Consider the following 25,790-nt stretch of genomic DNA (forward strand, 5'->3'; position numbering starts at 1 on the left):
ATGCATCGGAGAGCAATTTGGGGTTAATATCTTGCCCAAGGATATTTGGCATGCAGACTGGGGGAGCCAGGAATCGAACCACCAACCTTCCAATCAGTAGCTGATCTGCTCTACCACCTGAGCCACAGCCACCCTAATATAATATAACTTCTTTGAAATGGATTTTTCTGGATTTTTTGGTTATTGTTCTGTGTCTCACTGTTCAAATAAACCTACTACTGAAATTATAGACTGATCATTTCTCTGTTAATGGGCAAACTTCTAAAATCAGCTGGGGTTCAAATCATTTTCCCTCACAGTATAGGTTGTGCTGACCAGATATTTACTGAAGCTAGCATGCTAACCAGGAAGCCCTGGGCTGCAGTCATGTGTAATAACACTCAAGAAGCGATTGCGTGTGAACGTAGTGACCAGTGACCGTTTCCGTGTTTTGGTTTGATACAGTCTATGACATGGCATCTTCTCAGCCTTGCACCATTCCACCTGCACCTCGCTCATAAAATGTAAACTTCCCTACATCAAGGATGTCTTACACTGCTGCAGAAGCCATTCCTCCTGTGGCAGTGTCACAGTGTTGCCATTTTGTGTTCCATTAAGTGCGTATTTGTGTGTATGTGTGAGAAAGAGACAAACAGCGAGTATCTGAGAAGATGTGAGGATGTAACCTGCCAGATCATAAAAGCTTGAAGGATGGTAAGCATGTATACCCCCCTCTGTCAGCTCCACATATATGTACACTGACATGAAAGCAAGAAACAGTGAGCTGTGTGTGTGTGTGTGTGTGTGTGTGTGTGTGTGTGTGTGTGTGTGTGTGCATGTGTGTGACACATCTGGGAGTATAATCAGTGGGCTTCTTTCAAGAGCTGCCAAAGCAAACAGACCAATAAGGAATCCACTTTACAGACCATCGATCTCCGCTGGCCACAGCCAACACAAACACATGCACACACAACCATACACACGGCGGGATGAGCAGCCACATGCACACAAAAATGGTTACATTCATTCATACACAAAGAATAATTCCCACCTACTGCACGCTTACAAAGCAAGAAGACCGACAAACTCACACACATGCAGGGTGTCTTTTTACTGCTCTCTCTCCCACCCACACACACACACACACACACACACACTATATACACACAAGATTTAGATAATTTTACAAAAAAGCAAAAATTTTAAAGTAGTTTTTACATCTAAAAAGAAATAATTTTTATAATGATGTATTATAATATTTGAATTATTTTTTGCTGACTGCGTGTGAGATAGAGAGAGCTGGGTGTCTTTGAAATTCAACAAAAGCTGATAATTCAGAGATGCTCTTAGCAAAAAATTAAAAAGAGAAAGAAAAAGAAATATGAGACTGACCACTGACCAGCAAAAATCCAGGATACAACAATTTTATTCTTGTACAAACTAATCCCCTGCTCCTCTTGATTTCCTTTTCCCCCCTCCAACCAGACGGGGAGAAAACACTGACATAAAAAAAAGACAAATAAACAATGGAAATATTGTTATGTGAAGTCTCTGAATGATTCAGTGTCCCGCACTTGAGAGCCATTGGCCTTTAAAACACTTCCAGATGATCTGCAGACAATAGGAGGAGAGAAAACAAGGCTAATACGTCATCCATTTACTTTGGGCCACAGTGATGAACAACAATAAATCCTGGAGGGGCGACATGCAAACACATGCATCCACCCACACACAAGGAAGTGTGTTTGTTCATGTGTATTTGTAGCAATCTGAAAAAGGAAACTAGATGGACCGAACTGATAGGAAACTGCACATACTTGAAAGCCAAGATATAATGCAACCCACCGGCAGGTTGTTTTCACAGTCCGCATGGACACACACACACACGCGCGCACACACACACACACGTGCATATATGGCCAAGTGCAGGAGACAGCCTCCATTGAGAAAATCAACGAGCTGTGCCTCTCTCGAGACTGGAGCGCACATACACACACAAATGTGGAAATACAGTTAGACTCACACCAAAGCTATCAGTGGCAGCATCAAAGAGCCAGTGTCTGTGGTGGATTTGTGAAGTTTGTTAAACTGATATTTACCAGCTTTTACAGACGTTAAATAGAGCAAAGTGTGTGTGTGTGTGTGTGTGTGTGTTTATTTTGACTTTCACATTTATTAAATCAGTGTTGTAATGATGGATACAGAACTGTTTAACTAATTATGATTGAGAACTGTGTATTTATTTATTCTCATTCTTTTCTATTCTTATTCTGTTTCTATTCAACTACAATACTGTTGTACTTAGTTTATTTTTTTATTTTTACTTTTTCATTTTATTTTTACAGTTTGCATCTTTGATCCAGGAGGACGATAATTCGTCCCACTGTATACTTGAGTGTATATTGTTGGGTTGACAATAAAACTTTTATTTTAAGAGGATATTTGAACACAAATGATTAAAACAAGTAGTTTTGGCAACTTAAATATAAAGTAATAATAAACCATGCTCAATAATAATCAGACATTTGTTATTTAGGGTATCTTATTTTCCCCAGTGAGCGCTGACATAGGCTTCAGCCTCCAGTGAATCCTGGGAACATGTCCATTGTTCGAAATGTTATATATTTATACACTAGCTAAGGATACTTTATATGCGGGCTCAGTGTTATATATTGTATAAGTGCAAAGTGTGAAGTTGAAAGAGGCCATGAGCCTCTTGGGTGCCTCTGCTTCCAGGAGAAGGGGAAGTTTTACTTTACTCGTTTTTGACCCCAACTTTTACTTTCATGTAACTACACAAAAATCGTTCATGGTTGAAAAACTTTTGAATTATGAAAACCTGCCCACAGATATACACCCATAAAGACTCAAAGATAAAAGAGGAACACATTTTTGCCATTATTACAGAACAGAGCCTGACTTGAAAGGTGAGAAAATATCACAATGTGATAGTTAATAATTAATTATAAGTGAAGAGGGATTGATCACGTCTCCACGTGATCCGCAACAAACACTGAACTGTTTTATGGGATTAATGGAGAAAAACTTCTGTTCCACTGGCCTCCAGTTTTTTCAGTATGGCAAGCGATTACCATCATGCACCCACAATGAATGATACCAAAAGCTCAGTACAACCATCTGCAACTGTTGCATGATAGTGTATGCATAAAAGGCCAAATAACAATATTGTAACATTATCATTATATAGAGTGTTACGCAAAAGTGTTGAGTCACAACAGATTTTTTTGAATAAATTGCTTCCAGGGGGGCAGACTAATTTTCTTGGTCTTGAGCAACAGTTCTCCAACTTTCTGACGTGTTTGCAGTTTTTCTTTGGCTCCTTTTTAACAAATTTTTCAGTCCAGTCCTCGTACCATGTTTTGTTTTTTGTTTGTTTAGCCACTGAACACCTGTGAAACCAAACATATGTAATGAACACACACACATATAATACATATATATATATATATATATACATATATATATATATATATACATATTGTTTATCAGTAACAGTTTGAATTAATTTCCTTATGAAATACCAAAAAATCCAGCAAAGACATAAAACAGGACCTGAAAGATACATCTGGTCCTTCAGTTGAGAAAAGGCCGAGGTATGCCAAATTAAACAAGAGCTTGATTGAAAATTAGTGGCAACAAATCTTAAAAAGCGATGAATCCAAATTTGAAGTTTTTGCTTCACATAATTATCAGTAAATTCTGAGGTCAGGATAGAGGTACAGCAGTGAGTGTGTACAGCTATCTGTTGTGGTTTGGTGCAGGATTTTAGCCAAGAAATGCAGAAATGCACCAGCAGATTTCGATGCAATACCAAATGGAAAGGGTCTGAATGACAGCGGCTTCATTTTACTGCATGACAATGATTCCAGACACAATGCCAATACAGCAAACACATACAGTACATGACTATAAAAACACACAATACAACGCTATTAGCCATGGATTTGTCTCCTGAGAGCCCAGACCTCAAAATTATTGAAGCACTGTGGGATCATTTTGCCAGAGAGTGGAAGAAAAGGCAGCCGACACCCAAAGAAGCCTAAAGAACGATTCCAGAACATTTCCTTAAAAAAATACAGTAAATCTCATCTAAGAGAGTTCAGACTGTGCTGAAGAATAAAGTTACTCATACGAGATATTAACTCCCAACCTTGATGTGAAAGTTCTACTTTTTTTTTTCTTGGCAACTACTTCAAGATGAAGTCAAGAAAATATGAAATAAAACTTGCATATTTCCCTTTGGAAAGAGTTTTTGCTGTGGAAAAAAACAGAGAAAATGCTGTTGTGCTGGAGAAAGCGGGCACATGTGCTTCTGTTTTTCTCCCTCCTACCGAACACTGTAGGTGCTGTGGGGTCACCCTGCCTCAAAGTGCTGCAAATGCAGACAGATTTCATTTAGTCTGGGGCTTCAATGCACTCATTAGTCACTAGTCTAGCTTTGGTTTATGTTTTTTGTGTTGCACGGTGGTCTAAATACATTTACCCACCCTGCTGAGAATACAGTTTGTGGGGGAAACAGAAAATACTTTGAATATTTCATGGCACCGTATCTCATATTTAATATACTGAAAATTAGTACACAATGCTCCCTAGAGATGAATGTTTGGTTCACAGCAAATTGAAGTTGGATCCAAAGCCACTGAAATGACCTTTGTAATGTAAGGTTGAGACAGAGAAATAATCAAGAATGATGTCACTTCCTGACTGAAGGGAGAATGAAGAGACGAGAAGATGAATAAGGCCAGTAGGGTGAGGTAACCAGGTACAGATGGACCCTGTGTGTGTGTGTGTGTGTGTGTGTGTGTGTGTGTGTGTGTGTGTGTGTGTGTGTGCAGCTGCAGGAAGGATCCTGCTGAGAAAGAGCAGGACGTCTTGTCATCCACTGTGGCCACAACATCAAGACACACTCACGCACGCGCGTGCACACACACAGACACACAGATACATCAAAGGGTGTGCGGCCAGCACTGTGGTGGTGTGGGGAGACAAACAACAACAGCATCTCACACACAAATGTACGCACACACTCGGGTACACTCGCACACGATCCTCTGACTCACCCGTGCAGACACACACGCTAACACACTTACAGAGTATAATCAGTCACATTCATACATACAAACAGACACACACATACACATTCTCTCACACACATATACATACACACTAACACAGCCCACATAATGAGCCATTTCAGCACTGAGACCACAGCTAATACAGTAAATGACAGGGAAGGGCTGGGAGAGAGCCAAGCTAAATGTGACACTGATTTTCTGCAGTGTGTGTGTGTGTGTGTGTGTGTGTGTGTGTACCGCCTTGACACCATGACTCTGCAGGCTGGGACCCAGATGCTGGCGTGGCCACTACTTTGTTTCGTTCATGTACCCAGCTACCACGGTGTACAGATACACATTCAGTCTAACGCACACAAATACACACATAGAGCGCTGTCCTTAAACAGCACGGCTGTGGTGTTGGAAACTCTGACCAAAGTGTCAGTGGAAGCATCAAAGCAGCATAATGAGAGAGCAGAGAAAAACCAGTCAACAAGGCAGCTCACACCAGTCCAAAACACAGCAATAAACACCACCCAGCAGTTGACTACACTGGGGGGTCACTGGGCTGAACATGCAACATGTGTCTGCATTCGTTTAGATGGAAATGATGGGGTGAAGACATCAGACAATTTGTCATGACTGCTCCTCGCTGCTATTTTAAGAAGGAATAAAACAGCTCCTATGGAGATGCTTTGTTTTTCAAGCACTTTATTGGAATTTGACAGTTAATCCGATTCGGTGGCAACAGGTGATGAAATACAACACGATCGCTGTAGAAGTAAAGATGGAGAGGGATTCATCACTGCTAAAAAGTTGGCAAATAATTAGATACCTCAAGAATAATACTAGAGACGACAGAAGGTAAATCTGCAGAGGATGAGGGGATTCGATTATAAAACATTTGGTCTTCCATGACTTCTACAAACAGCCATAGTTTAAAAAAAGGCGGCAGAAGATTTGATGTCCAACGTGCACATAACTATACACGTGACTGTCTGGGCTTATTGGTGGTAGTTCCTAAAGCAAAATTAAACACCGAGAGTTGTGCAATACAGATGTGGGGACTTACTGCCATCGCATATGGCAATGTCCTTTAATTGTTAGATTTTGGAAAAACACTGCTATAGAGCTAAACTCAGTCTTTCACCAGACAGTCCCACTGAACCCTGTGCTGTTCTTTTTGGGTCTATCTGTAGAAGGGCTCTCTCTGTCTTCTGTACAAATGCTTTTATTATGTAAACTTTTACATTTAGTGAGGCGATGTGTTTCAATGGATGCAGAGACGACCCCCCCACTGTTACACAGTGGTACAGAGAAACATTCAAGGTGTTCCCAATGGAGCGCCTTAGTGCCGTTATAAAGGGCAATTGCGATGCATTCTATAGGATATGACGGCCTTTGTTTGACCACCTACCTCGTGAACTTGCCGAGCTATTACATAAACGGGATCAAATGTGGAATACTGTACATATTCTGACCCAGATGTGTACATTTGTGGTTTTTTCCTTTCTGTTTGCATTTGGCTGCGCTGATTTGTTGTTGTTTGTCTCGTTTCCAAAAAGTCAATAAATCATTGTTTTAAACAAAAGAAAAACACTGAGAGCTGTCCATGATATAGGACTAAGTGTTGTTAAGCCACAACTGTATCCTGTTGACAGTGTCATCAGAACAAAGGAGAAATTAGGATTTAACAAATCAAATTCGATATGTGATGGACTCCTGTCTAAATAAATGAATTAGAATTTGGATAGTATGGTTGTTATTTGATCCTATAGTACATGAAAACCAGTTTTAGCCACTTACAGCAGATTTTTATTGTAGCTTTATTTGCCTTTTGTTTTTGTTTTTTGTTTTTTTGGGGGGGGGGGGGGGGGGGGGGGGGGGGCAAAAACGATAATAAATGACTTCCAAAAACTCTGTGTTTATCAGAAATAAACATGGAAACATAAAACCAAACATACTACTTCTGGTTTAGACCATTTTATGATGGACCGAGACACAAAAAGCCTTTTTTAAGCCTATTGGTGTGGAGGTGCATCAGTGCACGTGGGGGATTTGCACATACGAAGACACCATTGATGCAGAGGCTTACATAGAAATTTTAGAGAGACATATGCTCCCATCAAGACATTGTCTGTGTCAGCAGGACAATATTAGGCCTCACTCTGCACAAAGTAGGAGAGCCTGGAGAGAGAGCCTGGGGTAAACTTGTTTGGTGTTGACCCTGAAAATCTTTGCTCATTTGCCATATTAATTACAGTTGAAGTAAATGATCAAATTACAGATTTTAGTTTTTGTTGCAATTTTGAAAGTGTCCCAACTTTTTGGGAATTTCTTTTTTTAATTTCAGGTAAACAATCCAGTGGTGACTGCACTTTCTTACTATCTAACACCAGAATGTTCTTGCTTGTAAGTGTGTCTTTGATGATTTGAAAGAAATATGTATGCATATAATAAATGCTATATATTCAGTTATTTGCACAGATGTGCCATCTTTGTCAGTATATGTGTGCTCCAGCCTCAGTGCTCATAAATCAAATCTCCTGCAGTGCATGTGCCTCCACCCCTGCTGTGCAAATTTGTTCAATTAGCCACGGCCCCGGGGAGTGTGAGCGCGTAAACTCTCTCACTGACACACACACACAGGCCCCCCCCCCACAATCCAGTGTGAAATGGGGCTCTGCCACAGTGTGGGGATTAAGCGACAATAAAACGCATTTCACGGCTGCAGCGCTTTATAGGACTGGCCTCCATAGAGCATTGGCCAAAGCACAGCAACTACCCCGCCTCTTTAATCTCCACCTTCTCCGCCCAAACACTCCCTCTCTCTTTATCACACACACACAACTGAAAAAAATCCACACACTGAGAGAGAGAGAGCTTAAATCAATCAACGCCCTCCACAGCAACTCTGTGGACTGAACGAGACGTTTTCCTAAATGAAGCTGTAAACTTCAGACAACGGCAGCAGATCATTGGTCGCCTGTTTGATGACACACACCCACCATCCTCAAGTCTTCATCATACTGACCGTGGCAAGGAAATGTGGTGCTACATTTTGAAAGAACAATTTATTTTACTCTTTATTTTATTTTATTTTGAATAGCAAATACTATTATTGTTAATATAAAAGTAATATCCTGGATGAGTGTGGAGCAGAATTTGAGTTTATATCCACGTAAGTAGTTTTATCAAGGCTTTTGCTTGAGAAATGACAACATACTGATCCCTGTGGTGGCGTTGCGAATGCTGCAGAACAACATTTTTACAGCTCTGCTTTTGAAAATTGGCATCAGTACAGTTTTTCTTTGTAAACCATACACTCTCATTTCTCCTGTGTTAAATAATTTCATTAAAACATCCACTGCCTTCTCCCTTTTTCACTCATGAGGTACCTACTCTGCTCGGCTCAGCTCGACTCAGTTTTTAGAGGCAGTGGTACCTGGTACCAGGTCTTTCTTTGGTACCTACTCAACCGGGGTTCCAAGCAATCTGAGTTGATCTGAAAATGTGACAACAGACTGCATCGACTAGCCAGTAGCGTGACCAAATAAGTCATGAGAGTGTCTCTTTCACAGAAATCAAAACTGCCATTTTTAACAACCGCAGTCCCCGAGTCGGACAAAGAGCCAGAGACCAGGAGCAAAATCACCTTAACGTCCTCCATTGTTGTGTTGTGAGTGTGTTACATACAAATGACATTACAGGACTTTTGGCGCTGTTGCTATAATGACTCCAGAGACATTAGGTGGCACTCAATTCTAATGGAAATTGATTGAAGCAGAGTAAAGTGCAGTTGAGCTGAGTAGGTACTGGTGGAAAACAGACATCTCCGTACCTCCACAGGTACGTCATTGGGACCAACTGCATTCCCATTCTTCATCCTCTTCATTTCCTCCTTACTGATCGTTGCCTTATCCACCCTCTCTCCTGTCTACTTCTTTCACCTCTCTGCTTATCCCACTTTTTCTTGCTAACCTTTTCCTTCGGATCCTTTCCTGTGCTTCCTCATTCTACCACCAGACCTCGATGTCTTCTTCTATCAGTCCAGTGCAAACAGCTAACACCTTCTCAACAGTTTCTCTCAGCACTTCAGCTGTACCTTCACAGTCATCTACCGGCTGTTTTCTATCATGTCTCAACTCATTCCTGAACTCTGTGCAACATTCGTCCTTCTTCGACTTTTGCTTTTACCTTCACTCCCTTGCTCTTCTTGATTTCCAGAGTCATCCTACAGTCTACCATCCAACTCTGCCGAGCTACATTCTCCCCAGTCTCCCATCTCTATCAGATTGCACCTTCAGCAAAAGATGTGCACCTCCCTCCATTCTTATACGTTGCTCTATGTTACTCTGTTTTCTTCAACTATTTGTTCACAGCAGCCATTTCCATCCTTTTAGGAAAATCACTATCATGTGCTCTTCCTCATTCTCTCCTTAACACCACATCTACCCAACACCTCCTCATCACGTCTGTCCCCTTCACCTACTGAAGTCAGCTACAACCACCACTCTGTGGCCCCTGGGCACACTCCATCACTTCACCAGCTTATTCCAGAATTCCCCTCTTGTCTAACATACATTTTAAAAGTTGGATCACTTCTTTTAAAGATGACAATAAAGATTCTTGACGTTTTTATTCAACAATAGTATTTAAAGCCAATTTTATGTTTGATAATGAAAAGTCAAAAACAGAGTAAAGTGTTTTCAGTCAATTTCATTAAAGCTAAACTGCAAATGTAGACATGACTATGCCCTCTTTTAATTATTTTAGTATTAAAAAATTATTTTAGATGAAACCAATAACTCAGCTCTGCAAACAAGTGCACTGATTGCAGCAACATATAGTGTAGATGTAGTGTAGGTGGTAGTTAAATGATACAACATAAGCATGCTATATGCAAGCTGACGTCTGTACATAAAGCTTATGTTGTTACCTGGGTGCTGCAGTTACACAGGTATTAATGGGGAATATTAACATTTTGTACAATTGCTGCATTTTTGAAAGTACATAAAAACCTGTTTTACTGAAAATAATTTAATTCTAATGTCTATAAAATTGCAACAAAGCTATCGAGAAACGAAGGTGATATTTGAAATGTTTGAACCTTCGCTTCAAACAATAATAAATTAATGAACCAATAAGTACATTTCTATTGATTATCTAACTGAGTTTGTCATTTCAAAGTTGTTATGTTTGTTTTCTTTGTTCCAACATTTTTAATCCACAAATAACTGAAGTGACTTGGAAAAAAATCTACAATTTTAAAATCAGGGACAGGAAAGCGACTCCATTACAAGTCCAAAGAAGAATCATTTATTCATGATGCTGAAAGACACACTTATGAAGACCTACCTGTTATTATTTTTCCTTATCACTGAGCTGTATCCTTGTTGCCCTGATTCCTCCTCTGAGGTCAGCATATGATTGCATACGTGTGTGTGAGAGAGAGTGTATGTTGACGTGGACAGTAGTCCTGCAGTACTGGCCAGCACTAAGGCTCTTATATGAAGGATAATCCAGGATAGTCTTAACTCACCCCTCCAACACACAGGGTGTCCATGCTAGGATTTGAGGGGGTGGGGTGGCAAGCTGAGGTGTGAAAGAGAGTCCAAAAATCTCAGCACACCAGGGTGTTGCAGTAAAGTTTTGCATTAATATTTGTGACACTGGTCCACAGTGTAAAACCGAGTTTAACATTAAAGACTGTACAACTGTGTGCTGCCTACAGAAAACCACAACCATAATATAACAGAATCATTGTATTTACCAGTGAGAGAAAACAAACAGATGTAAGATGAAAAACTACACAGGGTCTGAATCCTGCTCTTCTGTGTGAGACTTCAATATTTAACTAATGCACAACAACCTTTTTTTCTATCAAACTTAGAAGCCACATTATGTCGATGCAGGCCAAGAACAGTGATAAATCACCTCCCCTACTGGATGGTTCAAGGAAACAAAATCAAAAGAGAAAAGGGGAATGACTTTAGAAAGAAACAAGATGAAGAACCCAAATACCCATCAAATGAAGGTAAACGGGAAATTATAGAGAAGGAAGAATACAGGAAATAAATTGATAGAAAGACAGCTATGAAGGAAATTGCTAGAGCAGAAAGAAAATTGGAGACGAGAATGGTGGTTTCATCCAAAAAGGGGTGGAAATGATGAAGTTGAGAAAAAGGAATGAAAGAAATGTAACTTTATACAAAGTGAAGCAAGAAATGAGTGAAGTGAAGAACAGACGAGTGAAGAAGACAGACAGATGCATGCAAGGAAAACAGCTGCTTGTTGTTAAAGTCTGCAAGTGTGTAGATAAAATATAGTTTTCTGTATCTGTGTTTGTGTACACATGTGTACGACTGATTGGAAAAATCTGGCGAGGTAAATCGGCCTAAACCTATTGCTAATGTCTTGCTGGGGGTGTGGGAGAGATTAATAAGGAGCCGCTCCAAAAGGCTTTAGCAGTCCTGCTAAGATTCTTAACCCGCCTAACCTCCTCTGGCGCCACTGGGAAATGTCCCTGAATGTCGAAGCAAAAACATTCACATGAGTTTCATTTTCCACAGCATGATCAATCACACCTTTTGACTTTGGATTCACATTTTTACCGCTGAGAAGGCTAAACCTGGGAATGCACTTCAGGAGACATTCAAATAATGGCTGAATATTATGATATACTGAATATGTAGAAATTGGTCATTTATTTATGCATAAATAATTTAAAGAATTTGGCCTTGCAATTAAATAACAGTAAATGGCAGCTGAAGAACTGGAATCCTGCATTGTCCTTTATGTGTAACGAGAACTGCATCATTTGGACTTGTCCTTAAATAAGCAAATGTATAAGAAGTGTGACTTTTTAAACCATGACTAAACCTCTTAGCAAGTGTTTATTGAACACAAGGGTCTCACTGTGACACCAGAGACACCAATACATGGGTCCTCCCTCCTGTGGGGCCACCACTTGTAGGAGGGACTCTGTGCTTTGGTTATTCGGGAGTAGAGTGGCTGCTACACGTGTTTTCCCCCAGTTCAGTGTCTGTATGTTTTCCAGGTGGACAAAGAAGTTGAACAGGTCCTGCCTGTTGCTTGCACTTATGGGACAAAATGACAGTTCGGTGTATCCAGTGATGTTTGGGACTTCACTCACCTACTGGGGACTTGTACACTCATATGGGCAAGGAGAGTGTGACCTCAAGGGATGTGACTGGGAGTTACATCCCTTCTCGATCCGAACCCCAGTTGTGTTTTTTGTTGGACTTCTATGATAAGATGCACAGCTTGTAGATAACAAACACCATGCTTGAGCATAAGGATTTCCAAAAGTGTAATGTGGGGCGATCGTGGCTCAAGAGTTGGCCGTTCGTCTTATAATCAGAAGGTTGCCGGTTCGAGCCCCGGCTCAGTCATTCTCGGTCGTTTTGTCCTTGGGCAAGACACTTCACCCGTTGCCTACTGGTGGTGGTCAGAGGGCCTGGTGGCGGGCAGACTCAAATAAGTGGTAGAAAATTCAGGTGGTGTCAATTTCTTATTTCTTTTGGTAGATTTCAGTCAGATATTTATGTTTTCACTATAAACTTAAGGCTAGAGCAACATCTGAAGCATTAAAAAATTAGTGGTTCAATTCAATTCAGTTTTATTTAAATAGTACCAAATGGCAATAACAGTTGCCTCCAGGCACTTCATATTTGACGGTAAAGACTAAAATAATACAGAGAAAAACTCCAACATTCAAACGACCCCCTATGAGCAACAGTGGGAAGCAAAAACTCCCTTTTAACAGGAAGAAACCTCGAGCAGAACCAGGCTCAGGGAGCGGCAGCTGCAATCAGCGAGAGGTGAGGGGAGAGAGACAGCCAGAGATAAATAATGACTAATGGTAAACTGCAGACCGGTGTATAAACACATAGTGGCAAATTAATTCAAGCCTAAACCACGGGTTTAATTTTCAGGCTTTCAGTGCAAGTGTTACTATGTGATTACAGGTACATGATACACGATGCAAGAAATCTTTCAAAACACATGCACTAACACTCATAATGTATAACTTTTAATAATTTATCACTTTTTTAAAAATTTTGTTATCATTTAAAAATTTATTTGCTTAGATGAATTTGTAATAGTTCATCTTACTAATGCTAACCCTTCTCTATATCACTGTAGGCCCGTACAGAATAATATTAATGCCTCAAGGCAACTTGTTTGTGATTTAGCGTTATACACATAAAACTGAACTGAAATGAATTTGTATATGATAAGTATGCACGATGATAATTATAGTGACGATGACTATTTTTTTAATTATTATTTTATCAGCTGCTACAAAATCATTTTCCAAATATGGGATAAATAAAGTCTTATTTGTCATGTTATCTTATTTAGATAATACTGAAAAAAGATTAGTACTAAATATGTCAGATGATGTGGCTGCAAATTTTAAAAATCTGTCAAACATTTGTTTAAAAAAAACAAACTGTTATTAACTAAAAAACAGAATTCACAATCCACTGGACATAACATCCAACCACTAAAACAAATGTTTTGGTTCAGAAACGTAAAGTAAATAATCCCAAAATAATCAAGGATGTGCTTTACTAGCTCAACAGCTGTATGGTAAAGCAATACATTTGAAAATTCATGAATAATAACAATAATTATATTTTAACATTAAAAACATGAAACATCTACGTGGCTTTCTCTCGCTCTTTGAATTGCTTTGTGTATTTGTCCCGTTTCACCCTAAGATTCATTAACGTGTCATCTAATCCAGTGTTACGCTGTATTAAACACCTGTCACGGTCAAGTGCAATTTAGTTGTGATGGCAGGCCCTGAGCTCATCTGTGCTGGGTGGAATTGAGACTGAAATCGGGATCATTGCTGATTCCTAACAACGTCTCGCTGTCCTCACCCTCTGATAAGGAGTGATAATCTTTGTTTTCTGCCCTATGGCCACACTGGGCTTTGACAAATTAAGGCTGACAACTATAATTATGCCAGCTAACAGTTTGTGTCTATATCAACCGTTTTTAGAGAAAAAAAAAAACAATTACACTGAATTTACAGGAGTTTGTGATTCTTTAAAATTTCTGCTGGTGACTTGAATAAAAACAATAATGCAACCTGAAGCATGTAGGCCATAGTCAAGCTGTATTTCAGTATTTATATATACTAACACTTTTTCATTCATTCTTTATCTCTGCACAACATCTATCGTTTCATCTTCTTCCACCCCGTGTGTTTTGTGCCGAGTCATTAAATTAGACCGTTTAACCTTTAAGCATGCCGCGCTCTCTCTCCATGCTAGTGATATAGTAGAGGTTGAGCTGGTGTATGTGTTATGGTTGCCCCCTAATGAGAGATCAAAGCCTTGAGGTCCTGACCCTGAGAGGAAACGCTGGGAGTGGAGCTTTAAATCTCTGTGCTTCCCCTGCTCCCACTCCTTTGTCCCTGATATACAAATATATGCAGACCTACACATAACAAATGTGAGAAATTATCAGGCTGTGTTGCGTTAGGGGGCAAAAGGTCTGGGGTGTATGCATTCTTAGTAAGTTTGCTAGTTTAGCTCACTTGACTATGGGCAGAAATCGAAAGGGGCGATTCTGAACAATGTGGTTAAAACGCACTCAAATGTATTTAATAAAGATAAAGTGTCACTCAGGCTGCACAGTTGTGCTCTTAGACACAGCCACAGCATGAAAGAGGAAGAACTTTAAATTCCTTCCTATACTGTGACAACTGATGAACAGTTTTATTCAGCTGAGTCTGGATGTGTTCTGTGGCAGTGTGGCAAAGAGACATCGAGCCTTCACATATTACAATATCCTCCCTACAGGACGGGGATCAATACGAGCACCAGCACTTAGAGAGCAGACACAGACAGCATATTGTGAAGGGACTGTCAGGATGCTGACAACACCATGGGTAAACACACATAGAACTATTCATGGCTGCATGCATACTTCATCACACGCCCAGTTGTGTATATGAGAATGCATCACTACTCACGCCCGTTGATGTATGCAGTCGCACACACCTTTGACATGTACACACATCAACTGGTTGCAGGCCCCTGGCTTGGGGAGGTGTAATATTTCAGTAATGTGATGGAGTTTGATCCAGGGTGTCCAGTGTCCCATAGAGCTGCTGTTTTATTAGCACAAAGAGCACTCAGGGGCTCTCCAGTTCTCTCTCACGCACACACACATGCACACACTCAGTTTCATACGCACACGTCTGTACAGTCCAGTAACCACATGGACTCTATAGACTACACATGCATAGAGTGTTCAGCTGCAAAATACAAGCAGCAGCTTTCAAGAAGCGGCCCGATGCCTTAGGTATCCATGAAAGCCACATCCTGCCTGAATCATGTCCCAGAGTTAATACATCATCAAACTTCCTTCTTTTAACCAAACACCTGAAGCGAGTGGAAGACCTTGAGGTCACTACAAATCCCATCATGCCATACATTCAGACTGGAAAGCAAAGTTGTTCAATATTGGCATTAGTTAGCATCACTAGACGTTATCTGGTGTCTTCTTAGTAAAGCTGTAATGTGACTTCAACATCAGAGCAACATTGTGACATTAGTGGGCCTGGTCATGTACACGCTGCCGATGTGAAAAAGAGGACTTTCACATAAAAACAGGTTTTTTAGAGTGTTTTCTGAACGAAGAGCTACTATTAAAAGTGCAACACAGACGTTATGATGTCACGGGGCTGTATGGTGGGTTAACGGCGTATAGAGCACATGGCTGTCACAACAGACAACGAGATTATGATGCTAAGGTACAAGAAAAGCATAAGACCAGCAACGAGTTAGACCACGGGACTCCTTACAAACCAAAGCAGGGATCCTTTGCATATTGGCAGCATATTTACTAAAATCATTGTATCATCTGGATGCGTCATCAAATTTCATAAAACTGACTAAAACCACACAATGGTGGAAATTCTTCTTTGGAATGATTTTCCATTCGTAATTTAGAGGCCGTGATCAGACCGGCTACCGTCTGGCAATGTCAAAGATTCTGAAGGATGTTGTGATGTGATGCCAACTTATCACAGCTTCATTTTTCTATTTGAGTAAATAGGTTTCAGTTATTGAGAAGAGACTCCTAACTTTAACCTAATTTAGTTGTTTGTCACCATGTTTCATGGCCCTCTTGAACAACTTGAACTAAGCAGTTAGAGCCGGCCTGCTAATATACACGATCAACACTTGAAGGATCCTAGTAATCTTAAATTTAAAAAAAGACTTTACTTGCTTTACTTGAAAAGAGCAGAATGTCCTGAAGAATACTAAAGTTTTCTGTCCTGTGAAAGTTTATTTTAGTATTTCCTGCGAGAAACATATTATACTCATCATTTCAAATATTTCTGGGCTAATTGCTTCTGATTGTCAAACGGCATTGATTATGTGAAGACTGGCCATGTGGGCTAAAAGCATTGATATTGGATCTACTTCTGTTAAGTCTCTACCAATCCCGTGGCTACACCCAGAAATAAAGTCAATGTGAAATTTGAACAACTTCACCTCATATATTTTTTTTTCCTTTTTTCCAATATCAATACGAGCTCACTCTGCTCTTTTATAGCAATCACTATCAGGGGAGCATCACTAGCTGCGTTATTGACAGAGAAAGGATGGTCTGGATAATGCATAGACTGTGACTGCAGAGTGGATCGTATTAACACATCTTATTGATGTGGCTTTTAACTGATATCATATTCATACACAACATGATGTGTGGAAATGGTCCATATGAACTGGTGATGTAGCTCAGAGTTTCATCTTGTGATCACATAATAGACTAATGACATTAAGAAATCATCGTATTATGTGAATCATCCTCATAAGACTTGCATTTGCTTTTCAGCGACACCCATGTGAAAGAGGATGTCTAACTGGAAGCTGCCCTTTCCTGGGAAGCAAAACAAACACTTTCTCATTTTACCTGCACTTTTTTAAACACTCAGCGGAGGAAGGTCAGCGTCTTAAAGCTCCCTATGTACAGCTCGCTTTATAAGACAACAACAACAAATTAGCTCAGCGGAAATTGCTTCAAGTGCTGCAGATTTTCATCTTGTGATCACGTATGTAGTGAAATTAAAACACAGCATGAGTCATCATAAGACTTGCATTTGCTTTACAGAAACAGGACTATTAACAGCCACGGTGTGCCCATATAAGCAAGAAGCCGTATTCCTGTCATGGGAAAAAAAAAGGCTTTCGATCAGCATTCAGATTACCCTTGAAGCCTCCCCGAGAGCCCAGCTGATGAAATTAGTTTAGGTGGGTTATCAGCTGCTTATGGTAATCTGCTACATCCTTGATTTTGTGTTTCTCATCTCCGTGTTCGGTGCTGCTGCAATGTTGATGATTGTCTCCATCTGTGTTGCTGAAGTTTCTAACGGTTTGATCCTGCACTGTGATGTTGAATGCTATGTACACGTTAATAAACAAGTACTAAAGTACAGTACAATATTTTCTATTTTTGTCAAGCAGTATTAAAGAGAAAGAAATAAACTCGTCCATCCATTTATTTGCCGGCTGTGGGTAACGAGCTGAGTCTGGTTGACTACTAACCGGACGATTCAACCCTCGACTCCTCCAGTCTGCATGTCAGAGTCGTCCTGGGCCAAAGAATGAACCTGATCCTCATTCCCGCTGCTTCACACTCGGCTAGCTTACATTACCACATTAACATTAACTAACCATTCCTAATATTATTTCTGTTCTGCAAATCATCTTTTTTCCTAAAGGCACCTGAGCAACAACGGTGCTGCGTATCTGGGCCCAGGATACTCGTGCAAAAGACGTTATTAATCACTAGAGTTTAACCTGTGGGTTAAATAAATGTTAAACATAAATAATAAACGTCAGGAGTGATGCGGCTCTATGACCAAAAAACTCATGTTTTGTACTGAAGGTCAGAACTGTAAGAGAAAGGCGAACTCTGGTCCAAAGCAGCCGACTGCGAGTGATTTTATCCGATTGAAATTTTCAGTAAATACCAGTATTAGCTCGCGTGTCTCACCAATGCCTGGGCCTTTATGATTTTTTACAGTGGACTCTGTTTGACAATCGGTGCCATCCTGCTATAATCTGCTAGATGTTGAGAAACCCCAGTGATGACATGAGCCACGAACTGGCAGCGATACCCTCTGACAGCAGACGCAGCACAATCCATAACCCTTACCCAAACACCCCCGCCCCGTGCTCCTGATGGATTAGCCCGTGTCTATAGGGTCACACAAGGATGGGCCAGCTCAAAGGAGAGGAGGGTGTTGTGAGGAGAGAGGGGTGTCTGCCCTGTCTCACCTCTACTGGCCTTTGGCGTGGTCTGTGATAGGATTGGGCATATCTAAGCCAGAGGGAGGATAATGAATGAGGGTGTATTATTTGTGAGTGTGTGAGACGGTGCCAGGAACATGTGTTATGAATCTATCAGACTGGGCGCCCGGGCCGTCATCGGGTGGAGAGGGGTCCAATTCCAAATGCACTGGACTGCTAGGATGACTGGCATGTATGACAGCTACCTGACCCTCCCCGCACACATTTCCCTCCACCCTGACAAACAAACGCACACAAGCTTCCCCAGTGCTCGACACTTTAGACTGATTGGGCTAGCAACTGCAACAGCTGGCTGGGGATTAAGGCACGGCCAGATTCAGTGTGTATATATTTCCATGTGTGTGAGTGTATGTGTGTGTTGTTGCAAAGGGACTGGCTGGTCCCTCTGGCACCTGTCGCCTAAACCCAATCCCTGCCCTCCTAAGCCGGGTGGATGAGCGGAGCCCCGTCCTCCTGTGGGACCCTGCACTCCTGCCCCAACGTGCTGATAAGGTCAGCTGGGTAGCAGGGCATGCTGGGGGTAAACAGGGGTGAGAATGAGGGCGGGAGTCAAATTAGGAGGGTTGTCACTCCAAACAGATGTGAGGATATATACCTCGTGTCCGAAACACAACAACACGGTGAAAACAAGCTTAAAGGAGCGTTAAATTACAACAAACATGTAAACGATACACGAGTGACCTCAATGCCACCACTGCGAGCACCCACTAGGGAGAACATTATGGGGTCAACACAGCTTATGCGGATCAGTGTGCTATTAATGGGACTTATAACACATGAGGGTGAAAGGGTCTGACAATTTTACCCCTGTATCTGCAAAACAGCGTGAACACATATAGTGAAATATTGGCAGGAGAGCACACATGCTGACCCTTTCATAGCCAATTCTGATGAGAGAAGATAGCACTGAGCTCTCAGCGCCCTGCCTACGACTCGTGTGATGGCTCTATTTCCACAGCTGCTCAGCACATCTTCATCTGTTGCTGTTTGTTAAGAAAGTCCTTAATACTCACTAGATGATAGCACGACAGTTTTCCAGGAATTTTACGTTGAAAAACTGAAATACTTCAAGATCAACACACTTGTTTGGTACTTGTTGTCTGCATTGTTTTGGTTAGTTTGGAGGCTTACAGCTCGCAGAGAGTCAAGAAGCAAGAGGGTGAAGCGCATGTGAACGTGAGAGCCAGCACAGACCAAAGAGCAAAGTCAGCTTTAGCGAGCCATAGAAGTGTTTGCTTACAAATAAACAAAAAACAAAAAACAGACACAAATGTGACAAAAATCTGCGTCTTCCGGCTGACAAACCTTTCAGGTTTATTCACATCAAATCACCGCAACAGTAACCACAAGGCATATTATACTGTAAGCTTAACAAGTCCAGTTAGACCAGTCAGGAGTGGTCAGCTGGGGGATTTGCAGCATCTCTACAAATCTTTGCTGCAACGATGAAGCAGGGAGAAGCATGACCACTCTATGCCACAAGTGCAGAAACACACAGACAAACAAACACAAATCATATTTCATTACTGTTGATCTACCCTGTTAAAAACACAAGGGCTGAAATATACATTTTAAGTAATAAAACTTTTTGAGATGCAGTTGCATTAAAGAGAGAAGAGAAAACAACATTTTTACAGCCAAAACTTTCAAATCATAATTAATGCAAGAATTTTACCAGCTGTGACATCACTAGGCTGTATTTTAAAGTCAGACATGAATTTTTCTATTGTACATTATATGAGTTCTAAATGTGCCCTGCATGGACTGCTCTATTATTTAGACTTGATTACGTGTTGTATGGTAACCACAGTCACAGGGACATGTTTATTACATGATCCTAGTTTTTAGATTTAGAAGTTTTCTAACTCGCTCCTTCACATACTGTTGGTGGTTAGCTGAGTAGCCTCCCATGACATGTTTATTACAGGCTTTGTGTCTGTGTGGCATGGCAGTGATGTGTAGAGCCCGTTAAGTGAATGACAGAAGTCATACGCTTTCAGTTTCATCAATTTTATGACAAGATTATGAGCACGTAATGCCAAAATTCAGCACATTCCTTCTGCTATTTATCTGAAAACCACCCTCACTTTGAGATATGAAAACAAGCATTTTTATGATTTCTGATCCATTACATATGATGTAATCAATGCCCTCAAGCTGCAAACGAGCAAGTAAAGAAAGCACCCTGTGATGCCTGTCACACAAGTTTTAATGTCATTTCTGAAGATGTGCTTAACTTTTATGGAAACACAGCGAGGGAAAGTAACATTTACTTCCTGTCATTTTGCCACATCTTTCAGACAAGTTCAATTCATTAACATAATTTAAGTTAATTAATTAAAGATTTAGATTTTAGATATTATACTAAAAGTTTATAAAATGAAAACATAATTCAAAATTCACGACTAAAACGGATGAATAGACTAATTGTATGGATTTGATGTACAACGCTGTGTGAGACTTGCAGATATTTCTTAGTATGGATTGTTTTGGGATTATTGCAGATTACAAAACAACACTGCGTGAAATCTATTTTTACACCAGGTGCTGCTGGAGTGTTTGTGCCCTGCATGTGCAGCCCAGCGAGTTTTAGTCGTGCCTTCTTGTTCTGTTTGACTATTGGCTGGTTTAATCAACCGTGCATGAATAGGTGTGTGCGCCTGTTTGTGTGTGAGAAGTCGGGTCTTTTCTGGCCCTCAGCAGATCGGTGTGATAGAAAGCAGATCCAGGCTCTGCTTCTTTTCACCCGGCGCTCACAATAACCTCAAACCAGAAACACACACACGCGCGCACACACACACACTTGCAGGTAAGCAAGATTAAACAAAGCAACACAAACGCATGGAGTCAAAGTACTGCGCCGTGGACACACTGCTACTGCTTTGTCGAGCACATAGTGACAGGCCCCAGTCTTACTGACACACGCACACACACCAGTGTCTCCAGCCCTGTCAGGCTCTTTGACCGTGGCGAGATTGCATTACACCTCAGAGGAGGAAACTTTTAACACAACGTCTGGCTGTGGCGTCCAGAGGAATAGTCATTAAGTGAAAAAGGATAACTGAGGAAAGATAAAACATTCCCACATCTGACACGCTCACACGCAAACGCAGGGAGTTTTATAAGATGGGCAGAAGTGCTAGGTGAAGCTGTAAAAGCAAAAACAGGGGCTGTTTCCAAAGGAGGGGTTGCTCTGAACACACTGGTACAATAATATCACAGCACGGCTATAAATGTCACAAGTTCAATCTTCAGAGTGACTGTAATATTAGCCGCAGTGATTCGCAGACAGGGAGGGGAATCTCTGCCAAATGTCAGAGTGAGGCCACGAATCAACAATCAGACTTGGATACAATGTTCCTGCTACAGGTGAGGATGCAGCTGTTTTCTAAACCTCTCTGTTACCTTAATTAATTACGACCTCACATTTTTGCTCACGTGCAGAAAAATCCCCTTAAAAATACAAACTAAATTAGCGTAACCCTTCCTTTTTAGCCTCGAAGGTTAATAATAAATGAATGCGGAGCATTGTGCCAAAGGGTTTTGAAACGCTTGGCTAATAATTTTTCTTTGGTAAGATGAAAGGATGTTTTTCTACTCGGTGACTCGGGGCACCGCCCAATAAACATCGGTAGACGTAATGGTTTCACCAGCAAAGGCAGCCAGAGAGAATGTGATGAATTTTCCTTATCGGAACTTCAAAGTCCAATATTTTCCATCATTTGAGGAAGAGTGTGAGAGAAAAGCAGAAAGGCTTTCTGGCAAAGTGTTACTGCGATGCCTCCACTTGATATGAACACACACGTCTGACTCATTCTGCTGGCCCTGAGAGTTCACCACTTGAAGGAAATGATTTACTCGTCCAAATCCTCCCTCTTGTTTGATCCCAGGGAGCTGGAGCAGAGGTGGGGGAGACGCTAGTTTACCAAAGTGTGTTTTTGCCATCCTTTCCCTCCCTCTTCTTCTACTTTTCTAGCTCCTCTGCTTAGGTCGGCCATTTTGTAATTTACTGCAGTCATAAGGCCCGTCATCGGCTACGAACGGCGCGGGATTATGTGAAACGCTGTCTGGCGGCATATTTCACAGAGGAGATCAAACAGAGAGCTAAGTGATTTCTTTTTTTAAGGGCAATAAGTTACAGAGTTCCTTCTCGCAGCCTCGAAGGGGATGACTTTGCAAGATCTTCAACTGAAGTATTCATTGCACTTCACAGAATTTCGAAGAAGAAAAGGCTCAGTAGCTCTGGATGTTATCCACAAACTAGAGCCAAATTCTTTGCATGCAAAGTGCACAAAACATACCAGACTTAATACTTCTCAGAAAAAAAAGCAGACGTTTCCACCTCATCTGTCAAAAAGGCAATCTCGCCTCCAATCGGGAGATCTGTAGTTTGCTAAATCCGCACAGAGGAGAGGTGGGCAGCAGTCCAGTTAGAGAAAGAGAGACCAACAGAAGATTAGCTGCTGATCGTTCATCATACCGAAAAAAGGAGACGGTCTCGGCAAAAACAAAACTAAATGAGAAGACGGACACAGCTTGTGGCACAATGTTTGCATTGAAGCAAAGCTGTCAAAGGGGGCGGGACAAAAGCATCAGTGACAGATTCAGATATTTTCACTAGAAGGATTTCACTCACCAGAGTCGTGAATTTAAGACTCCTGATGGTTGCACTTTAAGTCAATCCAGCAAACTAAACAAAAGTTAGCCAACGTGGCGAAAAAACACTCTGCTTAGACAGAAGTGGATAAAAAACCAGAGACTGATTGACGGACACGTTTTTAAACTGGACCGCAGTTTATCTAGGACTGCACAGTCTGGTACTGTGGGCAACACAGCACGAGTTAGTGCGATTCCCAGTTAAAGTGGTAGTGAAGACGGTGTTGGTGTCAAGGTTTGCAAATATGTATTAGTTGCGTATATTTGACAGAAAGAGACAAAAAAATATTTCAAACAGCATTAAATAAAATAACTCCAAACAACCATATGCACAAAAGAACTCCCTACTGTGGCTATGACAATATTCCAGTGTGGACCGATGTGGACAGATCCACTTTGCCATCTGGCACGCGCGCACGCTCTCACGCACACACACCTGGGGGCAGCCAACACTTGTGCTCGTGAAAAACAAATACAGATGGAAATGCGTGCCAACACACACAGAATCAAAGCGCCCGGTTGTGCACCTACACACACAAACAGCACCGAACGTGTGATGAGAAACTCCAGTAGCAGTTTGGCTGTGCCGGTGTCAGCGCTGTGCAAACAGAGGCCGGTTGTTGACGCGCCAGATATATGGGTGTTATTCTTCCTCTGCGTACGTGTACGTGTGTGCGCGTGTGCGTGGATCGCTGCTGGGACTCCCCTTGGCTAAACCGAGCCTCCCACACCTTCTCTTCCTCAGAACCCCGTCACTCTCTCTCTCTGTGGATGGATTGATGAGGAGCCCCACTTCCCTCATCCTCCCTGAGTTTCTCACGGAATAGAGGGAGAAGAGGAAGATTGAAGAAAGCTGAGCCTATTGGCCATCACTCATTCCTATTCACCTTGGGAGTGTGAAAACCCCCCCGAAATACTGGCAGTGACGAATGGAGCAATAAAGCTATATGCGCCTAGAAGAACACGCAACGCTGCTCATGTTGTGGGAATGTGCACGAATGACATCACCAGCACAGGGATTTAAATACTGTACCTGCCGACTTACATCTGTGCTTTGCATACTCAGTTTGACCAAAGCTGCCAGTAGAAACTGTCTATTGTTTTTATACACTTTAGTAAATATTACTAACAGCAGGGGTGTAGCCATCATTGAGGACACGGGGAAGGCGGGCGTTCCCAGCGCTCCAGTGATTGAAACTCTGCTTACGTTAAGGTGAATAACTGAACAGCATTTTATTGATTTCATAGTAAAATATTAAGAAACTGAGCATAATATAATATATATGTACAAAATGAAGCTAAGAAACAACATAATACTTATTGTCTTCTTGCTCACTGCCTCAGCAATGCAGAGATAAAGAAATGTGGACCCTGGTCTGTGTGTTCTTTGCAACTCTGAGAAGTTAATACAGGAAATTTCTTTCTGAAACGTGAAGTGTCAGGTAATAACGCAGCAAGAGGTCGTCTAAAACATAAACATAAAGGCTTTAAGCATTATTTGATAATAGTGGCATTGGCGTGATGGCTTTATTGTCTGACACTTTTATTTACACTGGGGCACCAAGGGGTCACCATTAAAAGCACAATTAAAGGGCAGCCTCACGACCTCTCCGTTTCAAAGGGATTTCACAGAGACCTCGCCGTCAATTTCATTTGGTAATCTCATAAAATGAAAGAACACTGACCTGTTAGAATCCATCCCACGTCATCAGCAGGACCACATGGAAAAGAGAAAAGAGAACAGTTAGGAGGCAAAATAATGCAGACATGCATTCATCTGTACACGAGCACGGGTTATGTCACAGATCACAGGCTAATTAGTTCTTCACTCCAGGTGGTGACAGTCCTGCTCTGCGGGGAGCCACAGCAGCCAGTGTGTGTGTTTGTGTCAAGTGTCAAAGAACTTCTTAGCACCTCATCACCTTTGACCTCCTGGGGGTTGTTACACGATGAATAACATTAACACTCGATTGCGAGTACACACAGAGACACACCCAAACACGAGGGTAAAGTATCCCCAGCCTTTAATAGTAGTCGACTGATTTTACAAGTCGTTGTCATCGCTCGTGGCAACTTTACGAGTTGTTGGAGTTTTTTGTTGGTAGTTGTGACTTGAAGTCAGCTGTTACTCATTGAATTTACCCATTAATAAATATGACCCCTCTGTAATGGACTGGCAACTTGTCTGGGATACCTCTTGCCTAATGTCAGCTGGGCTAGGCTCCAGCTCCCTGTGGCTAAGTTAGGATGATGGACAGAAGCACAGATTACCAAAAACAAAGTAACAAAATCATGTTACAACAGAGATGTTGCTTAAATAATATGGCCAATGGTTACAGTGTATGAAAGTATCCAGAAACCAGAAAGAAATTTGAAGCGAGTCAGAAACACTCTGAATCTAAAATGTGATTGTTTTAGAATGACCCGATAATTTAAGGAAGTGATAACCAGTCTATAGCAGCCATATTCAATGTTCCTAAATAATTCTCCTTCCCAGAGTAAAGAGATAAATAATAACAGATTCTGAGGGTATTTGCTAGAGGTGGGAATCACCATACATCCCACGATACGATATTATCACAATACTTAACGCACGATACGATATTATTGCAATTTTTTAAAATATTTTGCGATATTCAGATTCTGTACATAAAGGTAAACTTTATCAATATTCATTTTATCTAATATCAAAGTCTCACACTCAGTCTTTCTC

The 25,790-nt window shown here is 41.2% G+C and overlaps 1 protein-coding gene across 2 annotated transcripts in view; it reads right to left on the reverse strand.

Annotated features, from left to right (window-relative positions):
• Window positions 1-25,790, reverse strand: part of bcas3 (BCAS3 microtubule associated cell migration factor) — a 319,817-nt gene that overhangs the window by 51,119 nt on the left and 242,908 nt on the right. The window contains exon 23 of one of the 2 annotated variants that reach the window (XM_085371719.1): window positions 24,448-24,762. The exons of the other annotated variant lie outside the window; for it this stretch is intronic. Within the exon in view, the coding sequence (XP_085227845.1) occupies window positions 24,740-24,762 (23 nt within the window). The 3' untranslated portion in view covers window positions 24,448-24,739. Of the gene's footprint in view, window positions 1-24,447; window positions 24,763-25,790 lie in introns of those variants that run through there. 2 annotated transcript variants of the gene reach the window in all.

This window comes from Diplotaxodon limnothrissa, linkage group LG14 (genome assembly GCF_057381915.1).
Source record: "Diplotaxodon limnothrissa isolate DT_005_m linkage group LG14, D_limnothrissa_male_GT1.1, whole genome shotgun sequence".
NCBI classification, from domain to species: Eukaryota; Metazoa; Chordata; class Actinopteri; order Cichliformes; family Cichlidae; genus Diplotaxodon; species Diplotaxodon limnothrissa.